Below are 23842 nucleotides of genomic sequence, written 5' to 3' on the forward strand. Positions count from 1 at the left end.
CCCTTCTTGTAGATGGGCATCACATTTGCTAACTTCCAGTCAACTGGGACCTCCGGGGCTAGGCAGGATTGCTGATAAATGATTGAAAGTGGCTTGGTGAGCACTTCTGCCAGCTCCCTCAGTACCCTTGGGTGGATCCCATCCAGCCCCATAGACTTGTGTGTGTCTAAGTGATGTAGCAGGTCACTAACCGTTTCCCCTTGGATTATGGGGGCTTCATTCTGCTCCTTGTCCCTGTCTTCCAGCTCAGGGGGCTGGGTACCTGGAGAACAATTGGTCTTACTATTAAAGACTGAGGCAAAGGCGGCATTAAGTACCTCACCCTTTTCCTCACCCTTTGTTACTATGTTTCCCCCCCCGCATCCAATAAAGGATGGCCCTTCTTTTGTTGTTAATGTATTTATAGCAACATTTTAATTGTCTTTTATGGCAGTAGCCAGATTACGTTCTAGCTGGGCTTTGGCACTTCTAATTTTCTCCCTGCATAGCCTCACAACATCCTTGTAGTCCTCCTGAGTTGCTTGCCCCTTCTTCCAAAGATCATAAACTCTCTTGTTTTTTCCTGAGTTCCAGCCAAAGCTTTCCATTCAGCCAGGCTGGTTTTCTTCCCCTCCGGCTTGTCTTTCGGCACATGGGAATGGCTTGCTCCTGTGCCTTTAAGATTTCCTTCTTGAATAATGTCCAGCCTTCCTGGACTCCTTTGCCCTTCAGGACTGCCTCACAAGGGACTCTGTCAACCAGAGATTATTTTAATTTAATTTGGTCTGTTATTTACGTCACTGCACTGAAGGGGCAGGAAATTCTGGCAGTGAAGGGTTTGCCTTAATTGGTTTGCCTTTTTATCATCATTATTTGTGAAAGTGATATCATAAACTGATCATTACTTAGAGTGCTAGATTTAAGCAGGATTGGGAATTTGGTAAGTCTTTCTGACTTGGGCAAGGATTTCTAGTGAATCCAGTTAGCCTTGGAAGCCAATCGTTGTCTTACAGACTAGTGCTATTGGTTGTCTAAATAGGGCTGTTCTGCTAGCTGTCAGTGCTAGCATCAGTTCTGTGATCCTTTTGTTCCACACCTTTACTTTTCTGTGTGTCAAAATCTCACTGAGATAGGAAGTTTTATAGCAGGTACATTTCTGAGGTGGGAAGGAAAGCAAGGTATGTAGGAAAAGGGGAACAAAGCAACTAAGCTAGTAAAGAAAGAACATGAACAAAAGCCTTTCTAGAAGGGGAATGGGGAATATAGCCCATTTCCAGCTTGGTCACTTTCCTGTATTGGGATTTCATTCACACAAGTTCATCTCTGCAGTTTGTGAAAGACAAAAAGAAACTGCACCAACCAGCATGAATTCATTCTCCCCTCTTGTGTTGGCAGTTTTTCATTCAGTGGAAACGGTAGTAGTTTTGCTGAAGCAAAGAATCCTTTGCCTGTAATGAAAACGGCTCATTATTGTACTAATGGTAGGTGTAGTCTCACTTTGGAGAGAAAAGACAAATACTTGGATGGTGTCTTTCAAATTACTACTGTCATTTACACAGACTCGTGATTGTGCTGATTGCACATAGTTTAAATGGGTCATTTTGAGATGTTAGTCCTTGACATTTTTTTATTTCTCATTGAAAGATGTAAAACCAGTTGGCTCTAGTTTTTAACAAGTTGAATTTGCTTTGTCCTAACTAGCCGTCAAAATGACTGCATTAAACGTAGGGTTTGTTCACCTTTCTCCTCCTTCTGGCTGTGAACATTTCAAATCGTCCAAATAGGAAGGTGGCATCCTAGTAGGTACAGTCATCTTGAGTGTGAGCTATAAATATGTTCACACTAAATAATGAAAAGCCGAAGTGCCAGAGTTCGTATTAGACTGAAACGAGAAGTTGTGAGTACTGCGAGTTTTTACAGCGTGGCTTGCGTTTCCCACGAGGTCAGGCGCACTTGTGGAAGTTGTCCATCGGGGGTCACTGAAGCTCCGCCAGAGAAGGAGTCTGTTCCCTGTCCTCTTGGGTTAGCAATTGCTTCTCGCTGCTTCCCGCTGAGTAAATGCCTCTTTTGTCAAAACGCCTGCTTTTTCCAAAGTAGCAACTTGAAGTATAATAGTGGTGAATAGCTGTGGGCACTGAAAATATAGCCAAAGAAATGCTCGAGTGTGTTGCGTTGTTACAAGGAAGGAAGTATTGAAGGATTAAAAATAGACACTTCTCTTTCTGTGTGGGAAGTTGTGTTTGCTTAAGTATCTTTACTGAGAGAAGGGATATTTTTAGATAGCTTCCAGTCATCTGTATGATAGATGCAATTTGTTTAGTTGTACTTCTTGAGGATCCCTTCTGATGACTTATTCAAAAATCATTAAGTACCCAGATGGGCCTTCTTCATTTCCTAATAAATGAATGAAAATGTAAAAAAACCTCAGTGTGATTTATTACTTGTGTTTCTATCAGGACTCGTAATATCTTTTTTTATTCTTAGAATTGCCCTTAAAATCTGTTCTTTGTACTATTACTTGATTTAGGTGGTCTTGAGTGAAAGTATTTTTCTTTCCAACTCTGGCCAAACTATATATAAACTATCTCTGGTGAAGGGTGTTTTCCTTAAAATTGTTAAGGTCAAATTTTCATTTTAATTCTAAGTACTTCAGAGGTCCAATTCTATACATTATTCTTCAAGGATGCTGTTCTGTCACAGAGGATTGCAGGGTCAGTGCTATTAAAACAAAATTTTATGTCAGTCTGGGTAAGTGCCAGCCCTTGCAAAAGAATCCAGCTTTCTGTAGATCCTAACAGACAGATAGTTATGAAACATTTAGTTTTTATTTTATTTATAATTTTAAATTTTTATTTCCTGAAGATGATTTTGGTCTCTTAGGAGGAATCCTGTTTAGTGTTGGCTATGATTTTTGGTGTGATGAGAGATAAGATAATAAGATGCTTTTTTAGGTTAAAATTGTTAGTTTTCCTCTAATCCAGAGTTCCTTATCACATTCTCTAAAGCCCTTTCATGTTGCATTAAAGGGTTATAAAATCTACCATGTGTATCTCAATATGTTAGTACACACAATTCTACAGACACCTTCCCTAGCTGGCATAAAATTATGGGTCCCTAAAAGCTGGCTAGTGCTGAAGAAAGCAGTCAGTTTTCTTTCTCAGGGACAATGATGCAAATTCACAGTAGCTATGTAAACATAGGCTTTATGGAGTTGTCCAAGCTTGCAGGAAAAGCAGGAGGGAAGGCAGTAGGGCAACCAAAATGTGTTACCTGCCAAATTTGAAATTACTTACTTTATACTACAGGTTTCTGACTATAGGCACTTCTCCTTGCAGGAGGCTGCAGCTGCCCCTCATGGGGTTTCTAGTGGCATGTCAGGAGGGGGACAAAATCCAAAGAGTTCTGATGATAAACACGGGGAGAAAGAGGAGACCAAAACATCCATCTGCAGCCAGTGATGACCTCTGCGTAAGGGCATGGCTTTGTTTGCTCTAATGCAGTTTTGATGTTTAAGAACAGAAAATTGGAAGGGGCTGCTCAGGCCTCTTTAACTTAATCCCCCATGATTATTGCTAAACATAAAATAGAGGCTTTTTCCCCACTGCCATCCTATAATAAACAAGGATTAATAGAAAACAAAGATTTTCCCCTGCTAGGTAGGAAATCTTGATGGTAAACTTCTGCTGTCCCTGAGCTGACAAATTGTAATAGTACAATGGATTTTTCTTCCAAGAATTGGTCTGATTGCTTGCATTTTTTTAGACCCATGTGGATTATTGATATCTTCAATATACTGTGGTAGTAAGTTCTACAGCATAATGATACTCTATGGGAAAAAGTGCTTCCCTTTGTTTTGAATCTATCATCTGCTAATTCATTTCATCCCCCAGCATTCTCTTACCAGAAGAAACAGTTGAACAATTGTTTCCTTTTTACCTTTTCTATGTTTCCCATAATTTTAAGATCCTTTATCGAATGTTTCCATCAGTCATATCCTTTGCAGGCTTGCGAAGTCCTAATATCTTCAATTGTTCCTGTTATCGAAGCCATTTTGTACCTTTAAACATCCTTACAGTCCTCTGTACCTTTTTTTTCTATTACCATCTTTTTTCAAGGCAGGCAGCATTGCATTCGAAAATGTGGTTTCAGCATAGGTTTACACAATAGCTTTTTATCATTTAATCAGTAATTTATCCAGAAGACGACTTTTTCTTTTATCCCATAGCATCTTGTATCTCTAAGAGCCTTTGATGAGGGATGTGGTTGAATGGCTTTTATAAATCCAGGAAAATTAGATCAAGTGGATCTCCCTTTTCATGCAGTCTATGATGGCTGGATATCACAGATATTCTTAGATCCCCAATTTAATTTTTATATGTGTCTTCTATTCTTTGATTACAGTATCTACCAACTACCCCATATCCATGTCAGTCTGATGTCCCTTAGAGAACTCTCTTCAGTGGAACGTCCGTGGGAGGACAGACAAGATGGGTGGGTTTTGCACTAGATGAGTATAGTCATCACTAAGGAAAGCACAGGCAGGTGGCACTATTTCTGTCAGCTTAAGAGCAGACTGAAAGCAATTTAAAAGCAGTGAAAATCTCCACGTTGACACATTTAAAAGTTTAAACTTGGTTACATTTGGTGTTTTTCTGGATACAAATCTGTACCAAAATAACTCGCCTTTGCAGGTTCTTGTGAACTGTGTGCAGACAGACAAGGATTACTCAAAATGGCAACAAAATAAATATTAATTGAAATCAGTTTGTTATTCTCAAAATCTTGTTATAGGCAAAAATGGGGACATACCTTATATGCAAAGCCAAGAATTTATTGTTGGTCTAACTGAAATTTTAGTTGACTTAAATAAAATGCAATAAACAGTTACTATGATTAGTCCAGTAGTAAATTTCACAGTCCCAGTTATCTCATTAAATGAATACTTCTTACTGTTTAAAAAAAATCAGTTTAAATTGTTGCAGAGAAACACACACGAGCACACGCACATGCACAGGACGGAGTGTGATTTTGATGATTGGGTTTCCTCTTTTCTTTGTGGGGAGGAATATGATGTTGGTGACTTCCTCGTCACTCTAGGTTCTACTTGGGGCTATTTTCATGTTTGCTGACACTCTCATACACGTTCTTTCTTCACTGGTCTGCAGGTACATTACATCTGCGTTTATGATATACAGTGCATTTTACATGTGTCGGATACTGCTTTTTTTAATCTTTTATTCCTAACACTGGTTTTGCCCAGCTTCAAATTGTGCGTATCTTTAATTGATCATGGGTGAGTACTTGCATCCTTAGTGTTATCCCAAGCCCTCTCTTATCAGCCCAGGCCTGTATTTGTCTAGATTGCATCCAGTGTCCCCACTTTGGAGGCGTTTGCTGTCATACCTTGCCTCTATTCTATGTAATTACACTGGCCACTGTATGTTTGAGTCCTAATAAGTCTTTCTATGTAGAATAAGCAACTGCCATTACTCTCTCTACAAAAATTATTACATCACATGATTAAAATAAGTAAAAGTACAGAGAATGGGTAGTAGCTGTCCGATCATTAGAAAAAAAATGTTATTACAGCTAAGCAAGCTAACCCAATGTTTCCAGTCAGGCTGAGACAAGTTCAGCCAAAGAGGAGAACCAGACAACAACTCTAGTAAGTCAAACATCAGATTAAAGAGACATCACTTACAACAAAAATATTAGCAAAAAACCATATTGTTTTCTATAGATAGCTGTAGATGCTCTGTAGGTTCTTGCAAGGCATCACCAAATTAAAACAGGAGAAAGTTGTGTATACTTATGTATGCTGTGGATGCTATGTCAATCTTAACAAGTAATGTGATCCAAAATGAGTAGATCCACCGAACTGAATTGGTGCTGGGAATCTGTATGGACATTGCTAGGGAAGGGATTGCTTTGGACTTGCTCTGGTCTGGCCTCGGGCACTGGCTGCCAATAGTAGTTGGAATTTGTTACCTGTGCTCCTGAAGAACATCTTCTGGTTTAGACTCCTCTAGAAGAAATCCACTTTATTTTCTCCAACAAAATTCTGCGACATGAACCAAAGTGCAGTAAGAAGGGATGATCCTGATCTGAATGAAAATACTAATGTAGGCATGCCTTGTATGGGATCAGAACCATGGTGATTAAAGCTCTTAAATGGCATTTTTAACTTACTGGAGCATCTTGCAGTACTGAAGGAAGAAAGTAAGAAATTAGGACTGGAACCAGGAAACTAAACAAAACAAGTTAAATGTGAGAGGAATATGAGGTTGCATAATAAATGCATTCAACCAGCCAGTGAGATATTTCTGTAAGGGCCATGATGAGATATGAAATGTAGCTGTAAGACCAGGGTCATCTACACTTAGATCAAGCTGAAAAATGCAAAAGCTCTGTCCACAAGCCTGGAAAAGCATACACTCATGGTTCAATGGGAGGAAAAAAAAAAAGGAAAATAACAATGTTGAAAGACAAGTGCACTTCAAACTGAATCTCATTCTGCTAACTCCCGTCCTTATTTGTAATGTCTTGATCTCTTTTGCTACAGTTGGGGCAAGGGATACTAGGCTGTGTAAAATACTAGCTAACATCCTGAATTACAAAAGGCAGGGAGAAAACCAAGATCTGATTCTGCAGTGAAACCATCTACTCAGAAAATGCTTTTCAGTGCAAAAGTAATAACTGCATGCTATTAACCGTAACCATAAACTTAAGCTAATATAATACTGTGTTTATTCCCACTGAGTGGGTTCCTGTGAGTCTGATCTTTTGCATCTCCTTAATCCCTGCACATGGTACTTTCTGCATTTTCCTTTCTAATACTCTGCTTTGCTACCTGCTGTCTGTGTGCCACATGCAATTTTTGTAAGCATGTGGGATTATTTTTTTAGCAGTAGTTAGCACCGGCTGGCATTTGTGTGCTACCCTTATTCAATTCAATTATTGACTGTCCACAGGGCAGTAATTGCAGTTTCAGAAAACTAAGGTTAATGAGTAAATTGAGGTTTTTTGTCTTCCTGGGTCATAAGATACTGATGGGTAAAATATATTTGGATAGGATATATTTAAATTCTGTCAGTTGTGCTAGGCTGTGGTAGCAGCTCATAAAGAAAGTTTAGGTGTCTGCTGAAATTGGAAATGTCATTGATAATGGAACCCAAGGGAGGATGGAAAAGAGCTATCCTGACCAGTTCAACTTTTCTTCTCCCAGTATATGGACACAGCATGCAATTAAGTCAGTGAGAAAAAGAGAATTTCAGTTTCTCTGCAATAAAATCAACTTTTGCTATGCATTGCACAACTCTAAGTAAGTGCATAAGTAAATATCAATGTTTGAGAGACAAAAGGCTTAAAAGAGAGTTTTTTCTGATGTAAGGATCCAAATGAAAATCAGACATTTGCTTCCAGGTGCCTGCCCATCTCTGGAGAGGTCACAAAGCAGTCCCTGGAGTACATCAGTTACCAGCTTGATCAACAGGCATCAGGGTTGATTAATTGAATCAGCTATGCAATTCTAATCAGCCACCATCTAGAAATTGAATTCCCATCAAATTAATATGGGGCTTTTTCGTATGTTTCAATTTTTCAAAAAAGTTTAGCAAGTCAGTGGTTCCAGAGAAGTCTAATTTGTCTCAGTTCTGCCATGAGAAGAGAAAGAGGAGGAGGTTATGCTGCTGTAATGGCTTTCTGAAAGCAGTATGCCTTTTAATAAAGCGTTGAGGTTCACATTTTCCTATATGGCAAAAGATAAGAGGAACTAAAATGAATAGGAGGGAGAATGCAAATGTGAGTAGGGATGTGGGACAGTCAAACCTCACATCTCAAATGTCACACGCCAAGTAGTAATTCAGCTGAGAGTCAGATCTGCCCTGTGTCGCTTGGGGCATTCGATGCCTTATGCTTTCCATCTTTCTTTACATCCCCTCAGTCTCCTGTGAGGTGCTTCAGCAAAGGCTAACCGCAGGGAGCTGGACGTGTTTCCTTCCTCCTCCGGCACATTGCAACCTTAGCACATCTGGTCAGCCTCATCTCTGATCTCCCTTAAAGCTTTTCCTTAGAAAGTATGTCTCAGCCATGGCTAGCACCTTGACCTCTCTCCTGAGCACATGAACCATCATGTCCCCTCCTTTCTCATTTAACTCTGTACAAGGCTGTGTTAGCAAGGGCTTGAAAGATCATTAACCCCTTATCTGGGCTTTAACTGCTCAGTGAGCTTGGCCACTGTTGCTTTAGGCAAAAGAATCAGAGGAGTGTTTGAGGAGAAAACAAAGAAAATGGAGAATGGATAGGAGTATATCACAAGTTGAATTTAGATGAGAGAGTGGAAGTGGGGGAGCAAAGGAAGAAGACATGAGACTAATCAAGCAAATATTAATGAGGTACTGGAAGAGGAAATTGTGCTCGTTAGTATGAAACCTGTATTGTCAGCCTGTCAGAATTAATGGGGGTGATGCCTACCTTGTCAGCACTAGCTGAGCCAAGCTGAGCTCCTGGTGTGCCCAGATGAACCATCAAAGCAGCCTCTTGCCAGTCAGAAGGGGAGTAGCTGAGCACCATACAAGCTCCACACCAGTGCTCCCCAGGCAGCCCCAGCAAGTGAGCAGGGCTCAGATCCTCGGGCCAGGATCCAAGGGGCCGTAGCATGAAAGTCTCGTGCACATTTCATACCTACAGGACAGGACTGAGAGGAGCCTCCAGAGCACAACTGCAATGGGAGCAGAAGAATGGAGAAGAAGGAAGAAAGAAGCAGACAGACTGAAATGGAAGAGAGAAACTGAAACAAATGTCGATAATATTAAAAGCATAGTCTAGATCTTGCCAACAAAATTGTTAGCATAAGAGTGGAAGCATCTTTCAACTAGAATCCGCCTGTACGTACTTTGGTTGTTTCTAAAATATATATGTAGGGCTACTTTTGTGATGGCATCGGAAACTAGCCCTCTGCTTTTGTTGAAACTCTGCCAATAACAGCAGCAAAACCTCTTTTTCTAGCATTGCAATATTTGGCTTGGCATCTCATATGATGCACAAGACAGCAGAACCAAAAGGGAGATGGATTAATGTAGGTAACTATTTTCTGGATTGGTTAAACCTACTTAATGCCATTACATTATACCTTCTTATTCCTACCCTGTGGATACACAAGCACCTAAGCATATGTCAAATAATTTGAAAATGTTGCTGGCAATCAGAAGGGCAGTGTCCTTGACCATTCACCTCTGTCAAAACCATAATTAAGGAATTCCTCAAATTCTGAATCAGAATAATGAGTGCATTTTGTCCCATTTATTTATATTTCATGGTAATGCAACACAACAAAGGTATATCTTGGCCTTTCTTTGTCTTTACACCCTTTTTAAAAAAACTTCCATATAATATTGCCTATATTCCATGGTTCTTCTCTTAGCATGTGGTCAGATGAGGGTGCTCTCTCCTAATGACTAGTAGTAATTTTATAATACTACTACTACTTCCATAACCAAGATCATGTTTCTAAGGGAATGACTACATGAGTGCTTGCAGCTGCATTCAAAACATAGTACAGCCAAAGACTGTCATGAGTGTATGTTGCACACCCAAAATTGAGTTCCAAACAGTGTTGGGGCTGCATTTTAAGAGCTTATTTTAGTTCCTAGGCCTGTCCATGAAAATAAAAATTTTTGATGTTGCAGGATTAGTCAATGGCAAAACACAATTGGAAGATGATTTTTTCTCCCACAGAAACTGTGGGTAGAGATCTGGGTTCACATCCTTACTCTCTAACTATCTCTGTTCCTGGCCAAAGCAGAATTGATTGGGATTGTGATCCTGAACCTGTTTAAATAACCCTTTAATAAGGGTTCTGTTTTTCTCATTATGGACACAAATTTCAGACCTGAGGTTCTGGTGACTCCATAGCTCTTTCCTAGGCTCTGTGTGATTATAATAGCTCATGGCTCTAGTCCTGAAGAGAGAGTAATTTCATCCTCATATTTCAAAAGGTTAATATCTTCTCATTAGCAATAAGGGATCACATCACGTGGCTAAAAAAAAACAGTAACACACATCTGAATTTGCTACCCATGTGAGCAGTGGAAAAATGAACCTGAGTGGGAAGGAGTCATCACATCATATACTTAACTCATCTAAACCTGGATGCTTAAATTAGGTTCCTCCACCAAATGGAGTCAGGAGGAGTCATCTCTTTCACTGTTAGGAAAGTCAAGAGAGATTAGGCTCCTGATTTATTTATCAAAATACTGGATTGTATTTGATTATGTATCAAATACCTTAAAAAGGTGCTGTGAATATCTCGCCTTTTTCCCAGCCTCTCAACTTCTTAAGCTGCTAATTTACTAATCCTGCTGAACCTTCAGAAGTACACCAGAATGTCTTCTCTTGGGCAACAAGAAACAACAAAGAAGCTTCAAGAAAGCCAAGAAGGAAAAATTTTCAGAAAAAAATCCATAACGCTGCTGCATTTGGAGCTAAACTCTCAGCCCACGTGAACTTGAGAGCTTAATGAGCAAAACTGGCCATGCACTTAATAAATACTTGCGCTGAAGGACTGAAGTCATGTTTTAGAGACCTAACTACAGACAATCCAATCGTGATGGGAGTAATGAGGTATTTCTAGGAGGCAAAGGTGTGACTCCAGCAGAGCCAGGTAGGCAGGAGCTGTCATGGGAAGGGCCACCAAGTCCACGGCCCTTGCAAGCAGATGCCCAGTGTTCCCTGTGGGGCCCCACTGCTATGAGAGCCGGCCTGCCACTGGCTTCAGCAGCCCAAAGGTTGCAGAAGCCTTTAATCTGAATCTAGCTAGATGAAAGCTGCTGCAGGTATACCTAGCCATGCCATAATGGCAACTTTGACTACAGTGTAGGTATCTTTGAAAGTAGAACTTGAGAACCAAGGTCAGGATGTGATTGTAAGAATTACAGGCTTTCCTAAAAGCGCCGAGGAAAACAAAACCACAAACAAACTGAAAAACCCATTGATTCTTCTATTTTAATCCTGATGAACAGCTACACCAAAATGATCTGCCGGGAGCCATCGCAGGCAAATCCACAATAAAGGAAACACCACATGGAACTACAACAGACATCAGAAAGCTTCCCAGAGGAGAGAGGAGGTAAGGAATATAGAACTGGCCTTGTCGCTTCTCCTTTGGCAAAGGATTAGCTCTCAAAAACCCTAATTAACTTTCTGTCTTTAAAATGTGATTTCTGTTTGCTCCCTAAGGTTTAAAAATAGTGAAAGGATTTCAGCAATTGATGATACTCTGAGTTGTACTCAGTTAGAGTGTAGAGGATTTAGAAGTTGGTTTCACATAGTAATGGTCTCTCCTTTTCTTCTCACCCTTGCACTAGGACGCTATTCCCCCCTGCCACTCTCCCAGGCAGCAGCCACATGCCAGAGGGGCAAATCACCTGCCAGTGGTGCTCGATGGTCAGAGTAAGTTTTCTATCACTTTGGATGCACGTAACCTTTGGAGCCCTTTGTTCAGGTTTACCCACAGGCCTGCACCTCCAGTCTTTCCTCTCATACGCAGTCTTGTGAAAGTGGGAACAATTTTGCCTTTACGAGTGTTTTTGACAACATCTTAACTTTACTGGCTGCAATGGAAATCCTCTAGATTTGCACTGCTGTGAACTAAACTGGGCTTAGGGGATTCATGTGTGTTGGTTATAGACTGCTTAATTGCATGTGGGCAATGTTGTCCTCTGACTCAGGGCAAAAATAATATACACACCCCAAATTCTTGTCTTTCTCCATTCACAGACATCATCTCTTTAATGTTGCCCTACATTTGTCTTAACACAATTTATTGGATAAATGGCCAAAAAAGACTATTAGTTTTTCCCACTGAAATCTGTGAATGATAAATACATGTGTTTTACTCCTGTACAGTAACTGGGCATGTCTGTGATTAAATAGTCTCTAATTCAACAGCATCTCACCTGCTCTTGATATGAAGACAATAAAAACATAGCTATGTACTGTGTTTCTGGCATAGTTTCAGCTCTTCCACAGAACTTAAATTGTGACCGTATATTCCAGTTAGCTTAGGCTTCAGGCTTTAAAAGCTCAATGTGAGTAATGAAGAGAAAGCAATATGATTAGCCGGTGGAGCTGACTAAAAGGCACCTTCTTTACAAAGGAGCTTAAAAAAGGAATAAAACTATACAAAATGGATTAAAGGTATAATAATAATAATCGTATCGAACAGCATAACAAAGAAAAATGTCTGCATTCAACTGAAATTAATATTTAATAGGTGGCACAGTGATGTCCATGGCTTTATATTCTTCAATTTTAATGATCTTTACCACAGCGTGAGCTCCTTTGTCTTGTCCCCTTCTACTGACATCAGCTGGAACAGACAAAGATTAAAACCAAGGGTAATTTCCCCGTGGTCGTTGCTTGGCCCTATTTCTGCTTTGCTCAGCCATGAACTGAAGTTCAAAGGATGAAGTACTGTCACTCAGACTGATTCTTCCCTCCACTCCTTCTTACCAGGGTTAACTACTCAGCCAGTCACCAAGGAAACGTGTGGCTCCTTTGCCCATCTTACTGCCACCCTACAGTCTCATATTGAGAACATCACCATAATCTCATTAGGAGGTTGAATTTGCCATTGAAGCTTGAATTCCCATAACAGGAGGGGAGTGGACTAATGCAATTAAGTAAATTAGCGTTTTGAGCCATTGCATGCTATGTGTCTAGTACCATGAGCAATGACTGGGTAGTTTTTTTCCTCTGTTAAAAAAAAATATCAACAAAACCAATACCCCAGTCCTCTCCCCACATTATGTTCAGGGAAATACTGTAGTCCTCTCTCAACTATAAAGGTCTTTACAAATGGGAAGGTAATTGTTCACTTGATCAAAAACCTGAATTGCTTCCCCTTCTTTTTCCCAATACTCCCATCCCAGTGGTTCCGATTATTTTTATCTCTGTAACATTTGTGCTTCTAAAGGTAAACTAGATAAGAACAGAACATTTTGTTTTGCTGCTCTCTTATGGTATGTGACAGTGGTTACCAGATCAGAACAAAACTATTGGTTTCAAATCTATTTTGATGTGAAATGTTTCTTAAGTGCTATGGATAACTATTTTAAAATACTCCAAATTTTCTGGAGATAATTCCAGCATATTCAGTAATTCTCTAGAAATGCAGATTATTAAATGCCCAAGGCAGAGCTTTTCTGCCTTTTGTTGTGGGATTTTGAGGCTGATCCAGTTCCCTCCTCCCTCCCTCACACTGCCAAGTAAACAAAGCCACAACAGCGGACTGTAGCGAGAATCGGGAACCATAAATCTTTGAATAATATCCTAGCATGTGAGTTTCAAAGGCACCGTATTTTCCTGGGAGCCTGGGGGAGGGAGGGAGGGAGGAAAGGAGGGAGAGGAGCAGTGGTACCCGTCTGCAGATAATGCTGCTGTCTCCGTCACAGCATTTCTTCCTGGGGAGGTGGAAGATGGAACAACAGGGAGAGGATCTAGGAGCCTCTTACACATATTGATTACCAGGGAGGTTACGCTGCTGGCTGCTTGCTGTCTTCAACTTTGAACGAGAAAGGCAGGAATAACAAGTGTATTTTAGTAGATGTTATTGTGCTACCACTCATCTTCTCCTGAATAAAACCCAGTCTGCCACCAGGCACTACAGTCAGAAAGAATAAGAACATGGGTTATTACTAAATAAGGGCAGTGGTTATATGCTCCACTTTATGTAATACATGGTCCCTATCCTGTGCTGCTTACAAAATAGATATACATTATGTAGGCAGTATACGTAATCCCAGGATAGTGTAATCTTAGCATTTTTGCCTGAAAACACAAGTAACTTCAAGACTGAGTCAGTACTGGGAATATGTCGCAAACTTGAAAATAGAATGTAGTAACAGATAATGCTGCAGTTATTTGAAAAGTGTCATGAAGCTAAGTATTTCAGTGGTCACAAACTCCCAAAATGTCAGAGCTGAGCTGGTACTGAAGAGAAATCAAAATGTGCTGAAACAGAAAATACAGGACTGAGGCTCACAAACAAAATGAGCTTTACACTGTGATGGCAATAGCCATACAGTTTGGACTAAAGTATTTTAGTATTTATGGTATCAGATTAGATAAGGAAAAAAAAAATTAATGTTTTAAAATATCTTTTTCCCTCCTGATACCATTACAAGATAGAACCAGCAGATGAATTATGTCCCTATGTAAGTTCTTACATAACAGTGCTATAAAGTAGTCATGTTTTGCCTGTTTGTTTTTTCCCTTTTATCATGTTTGGATTTAAATGTAGCCTTAATCCTGCATATCCTGCTTTGAAAAGCTTAGATCTGTAATGTATTGTATAGTATTCTTTAAAAGGCTTTGCTCTGTGGTATGTGGTATCCTTGAGTTAACAATATCGATTTCAATTCTTAACCTTATACTTTATAGTTTTGCTTGGATAATAATCTTCATTTAATACAATGTAACATTTCAAATATGTACACTAATTGAGTCAAAGACAACCCAGCAAAAAGAATACCATTATTTAATATCACTTACTAGATAAAACATGCAGTAGCAACACAGATTTATGGGCAAATTCACCAAAATACCAAATAATAGAAAATAAAGCATACCATCTGCTAATGCTGAGTTTACAGCTTATATTTTCATAGTAATTTTTCCCAACAGCTTATATTTTCCTATGACTTTTTTCCCATATTCAGAAGAACTTTACCAAGCAATTGAGACAGAGCCTGTGAATCTGGCATCTAGTTTTAGAGCTGATCACTGAGGTTGCAGGACTGTTATGGTGAGACCAATATTCTATGAAACAAGAGCAGCAGGGCTTTAGTCCAAGCCTTCATGGTTGTTGGAATTACCTGCACTCTTGTCCTGAACCTGCCCATAGTCTGTATAATCGCAGTTATTAGCCAGAACAGCATTTAATAATTTAGCAGAACTGTAACCTAATTTCTCCCAGTGTATCCCATGCATGATACAAGAATGGATACATATGCCATCATTCCTAGTCTTTAACTAATTTTGCATCAAGCTAATCAGTACATACTCTTGAAAATTCTTGAAGGACAAGCACCATAAATGTGGCATTTTTGGGACAGAAGAAGAGAGCGAAGCCGTATTTTGTATCCACAATGAAACGCAACTTTATTTGGAGGGCTGTGACCGCTGTCCCTGTGGTGGATGGATGTTACTTGGTCTGGAGGAGGTAAGATAGGAGAGCACTGCCAAGCACCCATGGCCAGGTTTTCCTATCTCCTTGTTTCATCCCACGGTGAGGTAATAAGTTCACTGAGCAGCAGTTATCCTTTTCCCCTTCCTTCCCTGTTCTCTTTTTGATAGTATATTTCATGGCACTGTGATTTTCCATCACAAAAGGTTTCAACAGGTAGTTTACACAACTCACCTCTACTACAGATGAGGCATAAAATGTATATCAAAATGCAGCTTTGCAGCTGCATCTCTGCCTTGACCCACTGCCAGACCTAAACATAATGGTTTCAAACTCTGTGGGCCTACGGCATCCTTCTTACCCCTGATCATATTTTATGCTTGGAAAGTGAGAAGCATGGGTAACCCCATGAAGATGGGAGGATAAGACCTTAAAAATTACTCTACAGGCAAGAAGGATTTGAAGAGAGGAGTAATGTGACCCAAAGGGCAAAGGTGATTTTGATACTCTGAATGAGCAGGAGTTGGAAGAGAAAGCAGGAGATTGAGATAAACAAAGGCACAGGCATGCTTCAGGGAAAGCGTAGTAAAGGAAGAGAAACTTAATGCCAGAAGTGAACCTGCCTTTTTATATCCTGGGTGTTGATTTCTTTCATGCAGTCACATCGGCACAATAGGTGTTCGCCTAGACTGCAGGATCCATTCATACATTTTTCATCTCTTTGGGAGTTTGTTAAAATAGTATATGACTTTGCCTCCTGAGGTAGTGAACTCTTTTCTTGAATGGAAAAAGGATGGTGTACAAAATCCAAAATTAAAGCAACTAAAGAGAGCTTTAAAGTTACAAATTATGGTAAGCTTAAAAATAATTAGTGACAAGTGCCAATTTAATAGATCTTAAAGAACTTTCTTGGTCTTCAGTGGAGAACAGAAGTGTTATAAAAATTGATGCACATCTCTGGAGTGTGGCAATGGAGATTTTCAGTACAAAAGTCCAAAAGACATGAGGATGCAACCTGTTGTGTAGCATGCAGAAGCACTGCCAGATCCAAATCCATTACTGTTGACAGACAGCAAAAGGATGAGTCACGTGTGTATTCTTTTTCATTCAAGTGATGACTGTCATACTGTAATGCTTTACATTATTGTTCACTGTTTATTGCTAAAGGGAAATGTCCCAATTTTAATATTGGCACTTTGCCTGAATAAATCCCACATGCCTGTTTTTTGGGGAGAAGCAACGCTGATTGATGTAGAAAAGATGACTAACAGCAAACCAGAATGGGGGGGGGGGGGGAGATAAAAATAATGGATCCTTAGTGTTCCTTTTGCAGGAAAGGCTCTATTTATGATACAAATTATACAAAATTAATGCATCCATGAATTAAAAAGGAGAGGCGGCACAAACATAAACTCAGTGTTGTTAAAATGAAACTGCAGAGCAGTAGCTGGTTTGTGATTTCACCTCTGTGCTGACATTCCCTCTTGGTAGGGGAGATCTTCCTCCTCTTTTTTTTCTCTGGGCTTAATCTAGTCTTACCCAAGCAGTCACAAGCTGTGCCACCATAGTCAATGGATTTAACTTTTTGCACGGACACGAGCAGCAGAGCCGGGGCACGCAGGGCTCCAGCTCACACCCCAGCCCGCACTCCCAAATCATTCATACGGCCCAGCTAGGTGTAGATGAGCAAACCACCCGGCTCACCAGTCCCTCCTTGGGGATGGGTAACACAAAACCACGGCAGTGCGGGTGGGAGAAAGGGTGGAAAATTGAACCATGGTCCTGTCTTCTCCCAGCTCAGGACTGAGGGGCCGGGCTTGGGGCGAGTGCCTCTGTCTGCAGATGCAGGCAGCATTGCCTGCACCCCGCAGCAGTGCTGAACCCCCCTGCAAAGGGGGCTGGTTCTCACTCCTGCCACAGCAAGAACACTCCTGAAATACCCACTACCATGGCATCCCTCCGACAAGTGCCTGTTCTTACCAAGGGTTAGGATAAATTAATTTAGGAAGCTGCAGCGTCAGTGCAAGGAGGACAGCAGCATGAACTTGTAATCATTCCCAGACCAAGAAACATATCCAAGAAACTGAGGGTTTGGTTTATCTTGTCTTTAATGTAAAAAGATCTTCATATGAATAACTAATTATTCACAGGAAAGGCATTCAAATACATTTAACATCTCAAGACCGGTCAGTGCTAGCACCATGCTGTCACCTCACAATTTTAAACAGACAATATTAGAGCTTTAATTCCATTGCCAGGCAAGAAATCGAACAAAAAGATACTTCTTGCTTCAGAAGCTGGAGAACAGACTCCAAGCTTTCTTACAAGATAAGATAAATAGAAAAATCTTCTTCCCATTTTTCCTGCCCTGGCAGGGCACTTCAATATAGTTCTGAGCTCGACCCTACAAACTGAAATTCAGTAAATCAATTAGTTATCAGATTGCATCTTATTCTTTATAAAATGTAGGCATTTCCAGTACTAAATGACATAAAGAACTGCTTCAAACTAGCCTCAAAGAAGAGCTCCAGAGTGTTGTAAAGATATAACAGGTGTCTAATTTTTGAGCCTTTTTTGGAATTATAGTAATTCAGTGCTAAGAACACTTCTTGGATATGCTACAGGCATCTACTGATCTGAAAATATTTTTTAGTGAACATTAACTCCCTGTTTTAGTGAAAATCTTTATTGTTGAACCATTTGTTACAGGTGGAGGGAAACAACACTACTGGTTCTGCTACTGATCAGAAAGAAACTGTAATACACTATGAGACAAGTTCAGAAAGCAAGCAAAGCTTATTCTTTGACTTCTGAATAGGAAGTGCTAACAGTATTTATTTAAATTCACAAATTAAAGTCAATGACTTATTTACTGAAAGAGCATGAAAACCTAAACATACCAGTAATACTATTTTTTGTGACTTATATTGTGCTTAGATTGTACTTAAATTGTGTCTCCATCTTCCCCTGCAATCAATGGTCCATCTTCCAAACATCCCTCTGATGTATGGAAATCAATCTTACTTGCTTATACTTCTCTTTATGTCAGGATAACACATTCCTGCTCATTGGCTTCTGCTTCTTCCAGGCCTTTATTTTTTAGTATTTAAACACTGATGGGCGAGAGTTTGCATGTTCCTTAAAAATCATTGATTTCTCAACTGATTGTGCAGTCTTCTCGGCTGAGTCTAAACTGCAGGAGGTAACTATGGGCTTGCCTCAAAGGTGCTGCAAAATCGAGAGCTTGACTGTCACACGGGGATGCAATGATGTGCCCCAGATTTGGATGGCAGAGTTGGAGAGGAAATTCCATGTGGAAGCACAGGCAGGGAAGCAGACTTCAGTAGTCAGCTTTCCTGAGCCCTAACAGAACAGCAGATGCACTGAGGACAAAGCAACTGCTAAACTGTCACAGGCAGAGTATTTGTAAGGAGCAATTGTTTGGGATTTTCAGAGGCAGAAAAAAACCTAGGGAGCAGCTGTCTCAAAAACCAGACTTAAATCAAAAACAGCTACAGCTTTGAAGGGAACTGGCACTAAAGCCAGAGGTCCTAAAGGTTTAGGATCAATTGGCAGTAGATTAATTGAAATTACTGAAAAGAGACAAAATAAAAAATACAGCATGTCTGCCCACGGCATCTTAGGAGGAATTGAAGTGGGAATGAAAAAAAATTTGGGATTTAGTTTCTGCTGGGAACAGCCTCTTTAATCATGGTCAGAAAAGAAATAGTTGAAGAGGTGCTAGGGGTAGGAGGAAATAATACAGTGGGAATGAGCACTGTGGAAAAATACTGACTCTTTAATTGCTAAATTTGGCACAGATATATCTAGGAAGTTAATCCTATTGAATGTTTGCTATATTGGGATATCGGTTAGTTACCAGAGGTATGTGTCTGTGTGCAAAATATGATATTTTCTGCAGCTTTCTTCAGCCAACTGTACCATTAGAAATGGATAATTTATAATATTCTAAGACTGATGTTTTGCTCAGTGTAAGGTGACACTTCCCTTGCAGAATATCCAAACTAACACTATTGACCAACAGTCATCTTATTAGTCTGCCTCCTTGGCTTTTAAAATATGTTTCATAATTCTGTGAAATATTTCTGGTGTTAAGGTAATATGAAACCGTATCTTACAAACAGTATATCCAGTAATGCATATCAGTTTCAACAACCAGAAACTGTGAAAAGCATCTGTCTTCAGTAAGTAACAAGCATACGACCCATCTTTCTTTTTCCTCACTGAATGCCTCATAAATTAATGCTCCCTTTCTGTGCCAGCTCCCTACTGTCCATGAAGGAAGACCCAAAATACACTGTTAAGACTTTTGGTGCCTCTGTTTAGAGCCAGCCTTTGATTCTCAAAGATTCTTGACTTATTTGGTCTCTCCCTTTTGAATGTCACCAAACGTCCAGAGGTTCAAAACAATCAAATGTTTAATGGCTTTGAAAGTCTTGATTTAGTACAGTTACTCCCTCCTCCCAAAAAAAACAAACTCTAAAACAAATAGTAATGGTCAACTGGTTTGAGCTGCACCTGTAGCATGTAAGGGTTAACCAGAAACAGAAGAAGGTATATCAATTCTACTTTAAAAGAGAGACTTGTTGAAATGCAATAAATGATCCCTTGAACGTTAGGGAGCTGGAAAATGAGTGGTATGCAGTGCTATGCTACAGACAATACCAGATCCTAGGTACTTGTGCCTACAATGGGAAGCAGATGATAAATTTTAAAGTGTGCATGTGGGTGTTTATTGAGGTTGCAGGTGGTTTGTGAGGAGGAAAAGTACAAATGCATTAATATTGGCAACTGCTTGTTTGCCTTGTTTAGTTCTGAAATAGGCAATAACTCTAATAGCATGGTATGTGCTCCTTGGTGTTTGAGGTTCACAGATGTCCCTTGGTATGATAGGATGTTATATTAATTTTGGAGGGTTTTTCCCCATTAGACGTTACAGTTGGCTGTACTATGCAGAGATGGGACAGTGGGTAACAGACGAAGTCAGGCCTCAGCATGAACTTTTGTGAGTCTCAAGCAGACACCAGACTGGAAGAAACCCTGCCTTGTAACGCTGAACGTGTAGGACTTTATATTCTGGCTCTTTGGCATTTCCTTGGACATGGAAAGAGGAACCATGCACACTTGGGAATGCCTGCCTACCTGTAACAGGGTTGCAGATTTCAGCCCGGGCAGTGGTGACTAACCCAGAGCTGGAGGAACTGGGTGAGGGGGGCAGCTCCACACTTGGGAAGGGTAGGAGGGCTTCACCCATGGGAACGACCTGCTGCTTGCACAGGGAGAACCAAGCTTTCTCCCCAGCAAGGGTGCAAGAGCCATGTTTGCTTCCCGACCACGATCCCAGGAGGTTTCACACACACACACAAAGGCTCAGCACCAGCAGGAGTGACTGATAGCAGTCAGTGAGCCCCATCAGTCCCTTGGTATTTGGGGGTTTAATCCCTGCAGGCTGGGGAAGGCTTCGAAGCCAGACCTCCCACTTGCTGCCCTGCCACATGGCCACCAGGCCCTCTGCAAGAGGTGAGGTGCTGCTGTTTTCTCATCAGAACTGATTGCCGCTGTGTTTTGTGTGGACCCCAGTCCCTACCAGAAAGCATTAGTGGTGACCGCATGATGCCCAGAGGCTCCATTGCTGGCTCCAAGTGAGCAGGCATGGACACATACAAGGAAAAACCTCTGGTTGCCCATGGAGCTTTATAGCCAACTATAAGATGGCCAACAGAGCTAGGAGTCTGTGGGGTTGGGTGATGGGCTTTGGGCAATCATAGGCTTGGATGAAGGTGCCTGAAGTCTCCCTAAGCTCTTCTGCTGCTGAAGTCCTTTATAGGAGCTAGTCATGCAATTATTTCCATTCCCTGATTGAATTTTGCCAATCAGTAAGATTGTTACTGTAGGACAGAAGCTCTGGTAAAGAACTGAGACCTTTAATAGTCGGGGTTTGTACAAATAAGGAGCAAGCAATCACAATCTACATGTAACTCCTGGGACCAGGAATAAAGCTCTAAAAAAGGTCTTTGGGGCTTTCAATCCCCCAAGGAGAGATAGCAGTTGAGGGAGAGGTTGTAAAAAAAGTAGGATTTGTGAACTTGAAAATGTCACATATTTTTCTGTTGAAGCTATGCCTCGTTGCTGTTGTTAACGTGTTATTGTAACACCTGCTGGCCCTGATTAGAATTCCTCCGGGATGGTGTAATCACAGAGCACAATGTGGCCACAAAGAAATTACAACTCATGATCTACAACGTATAAAGGGGGAATAATGATAGACTCAACCAGATATATGCTGGTTTATCCATACATATGGCCTGTATGGATGCATTTGTGTCTTCATTTACTATTTTCTTTTAGCTCCATAAACATCAGTGCTCCCTTATAACTCCAAGCCTGGCCATTATGAGTTGGCTGCTCCTTATGGTGTCATTGAAGTGGATCTCAAATAAGGATTTGAAATAGGAGAAAATAACAGCTTAGGCTTAGGTTACTGTAAGCTGGGCTGGCTCATGGACAAATTTACATTTAGATTGAGCCTCTTCACATCTTCTCTAAGTAATTGTAAACTCTCTCGTGCCTCAGCCCTAGAAAAGAATTTAGTCAGCCCTGCACTGCCAAAACCTGTGCCTTATGCTTTGTAAGATGTGCAACAGCTAATCTAAGTAGTCAGGCTTAGCATCTACTTTTCATAATTATTTGTACAAATACAACTCAGTTATCAAATGTCTGCATTAATCAAACAAAGGGTATCAGCATTGCCAAAATAAATTTGTTGTAAAAGTGTTATGTCTGATTATTTGTATTATTCAACCAACACCCAGACGTCCTATTATGTTAAGAGCTACACAAGCATATAAGAAACCGTTCCACCACGAGGGAGTGTATGACTAATTTACGACAGGAGAAAACAATTGGACATTACAAGCAAATAAAAAGAAAGGGAAAGGAGAATTAGCGTGGGTATGATGGTTTGTGACTGCATGTTCCTATGAGAACCATTAGTGAGTTTTAAGTAAAGGAAAAAATGGTTTGATATAAATAAATAAGACATATGATATCAGTAATCCTTACTGGGCATTTGCCTAGCCCAGTGTAGATTTCTGTGGCATGTACTTAGCTTTCATATTAGGGTCTTATTCTCATTCATGCCATGCCTATTTACACCACTCTTGTAGGGTTCTCCAAATGGCATCGCACAAACAGCAGAGGACGGAGGAACGCAGCCAAAATACTACAGCTGGCCTTATACCACACAAATCTGCCATCTGCACCCAGCCAGGCACGTGCCCAGCGAGGGTTATGGAGACTGCATTTCTTTGTTATTAAACGCTTTATACTGCCAGCAGAAACGTAAAGGGATCTTAGTGTGACTGAGCATTCGTCTCAGTCTAACGCGTTTTGCTGCTGCATGTTTTCAGTTCCATAGCTATTTTGCTTGAGCATCAATGTAAATAAATCACTTTATTAAGATGCCTAGTTGAACTGGTGCTGCATGTGAACACAAGGGATAATGAACCTTACTGTATGTTTCAGTGAGAGGAAGATGCACATGATACATGTTTACAGAGGTATTGGCTCTCCAGGCCCCTTTCTGATCTGAGGTCACCCTGGCATGTCATGGGCCTTTAATTATTCTGAGTCTTTATTTATTGAGGTGTGTTATGGGTTTGTGTGGCACGCTTTTTTTTGGTAGCGCGGGAGGGGGCCGCAGGGGTGGCTCCTGTGAGAAGCTGCTCGAAGCTTCCCCGGCTCCGAGTCAGACCCGACTCTGGCCCAGGCCGAGCCCGTCAGCAACGGTGGTAGCGCCTCTGGGAGAACAGATTTAGGAAGGGGAACCTGCAGTGAGTGGGGGGAGTGGGATGTGAGAGGAACCCCTCTGCAGACACCGAGGTCAGTGAGGAGGAAGGAGGGGAGGAGGGGCGCCTGAGGCGGTGGATGCCCCTGCAGCCCGCGGTGAGACAAGACGGCAGGCTGTCCCCCCCAGCCCATGGAGGGGAGCGGGGGAGCGGAGGCCCCCCAAGATGGCCGTGACTCCATGGGAAAGCCGGCGCTGGAGCAGTCTGTGACTGAAGGGCTGCAGCCCGCGGAAAGGACCCACACCAGGGAAGTTTGGGAAGAACTGAAGCCCACAGAAGGGACCCACGCCAGGGAAGTTCGTGAAGGACTGTCTCCCGTGGGAGGGACCCCCCCGGTGGAGCCGGGGCCGAGTGCGGAGTCCTCCTCCCCCTGAGGAGGAAGGAGCGGCAGAGACCAGGTGTGGCGAGCTGACCCCAACCCCCATCCCCTGTTCCCCTGCGCCGCCGGGGGGAGGAGGTGGAGAGAACCGGGAGTGGGGTTGAGGCGGGAAGGAGGGAGGGCTGGGGGGAAGGTGTCTTAAAATTTGGTTTTACTTCTCATTATCCTGTTTTGATTTGATTGGTAGTCAGTGAAATTGATTTTGTTTCTTCCCCAAGTTGAGCCTGTCTTTTGCCCGTGACCATCAGTGGTGAGTGATCCCTCCCAGTCCTTATCTCGACCCAGGAGCCTGCCTTTATATTTTCTCCTCATCCCACTGTGGCCGAGGGCGGGGGCGGGGAGTGAGCGAGCGGCTGCGTGGTGCTTTGTTACCGGCTGGGCTGAAACCACGACAAGGTGTCATGTGGGATGGGGGAGAGAATCAGGGAAAAA

The 23842-nt window shown here is 41.4% G+C and overlaps 1 protein-coding gene across 1 annotated transcript; it reads left to right on the top strand.

Annotated features, from left to right (window-relative positions):
* The first annotated feature begins 531 nt into the window (after positions 1-531).
* Positions 532-22863, top strand: LOC115340680. Its single transcript, XM_030012614.2, has 5 exons — positions 532-3447; positions 10998-11104; positions 11343-11427; positions 15059-15199; positions 22351-22863. Exons 1-5 carry the CDS (start codon positions 3241-3243, stop codon positions 22543-22545), a joined length of 735 nt encoding a protein of 244 aa, XP_029868474.1. The 5' UTR covers positions 532-3240; the 3' UTR covers positions 22546-22863.
* Positions 22864-23842: the final 979 nt, after the last annotated feature.

This window comes from Aquila chrysaetos, chromosome 4, assembly GCF_900496995.4.
Source record: "Aquila chrysaetos chrysaetos chromosome 4, bAquChr1.4, whole genome shotgun sequence".
NCBI classification, from domain to species: domain Eukaryota; kingdom Metazoa; phylum Chordata; class Aves; order Accipitriformes; family Accipitridae; genus Aquila; species Aquila chrysaetos.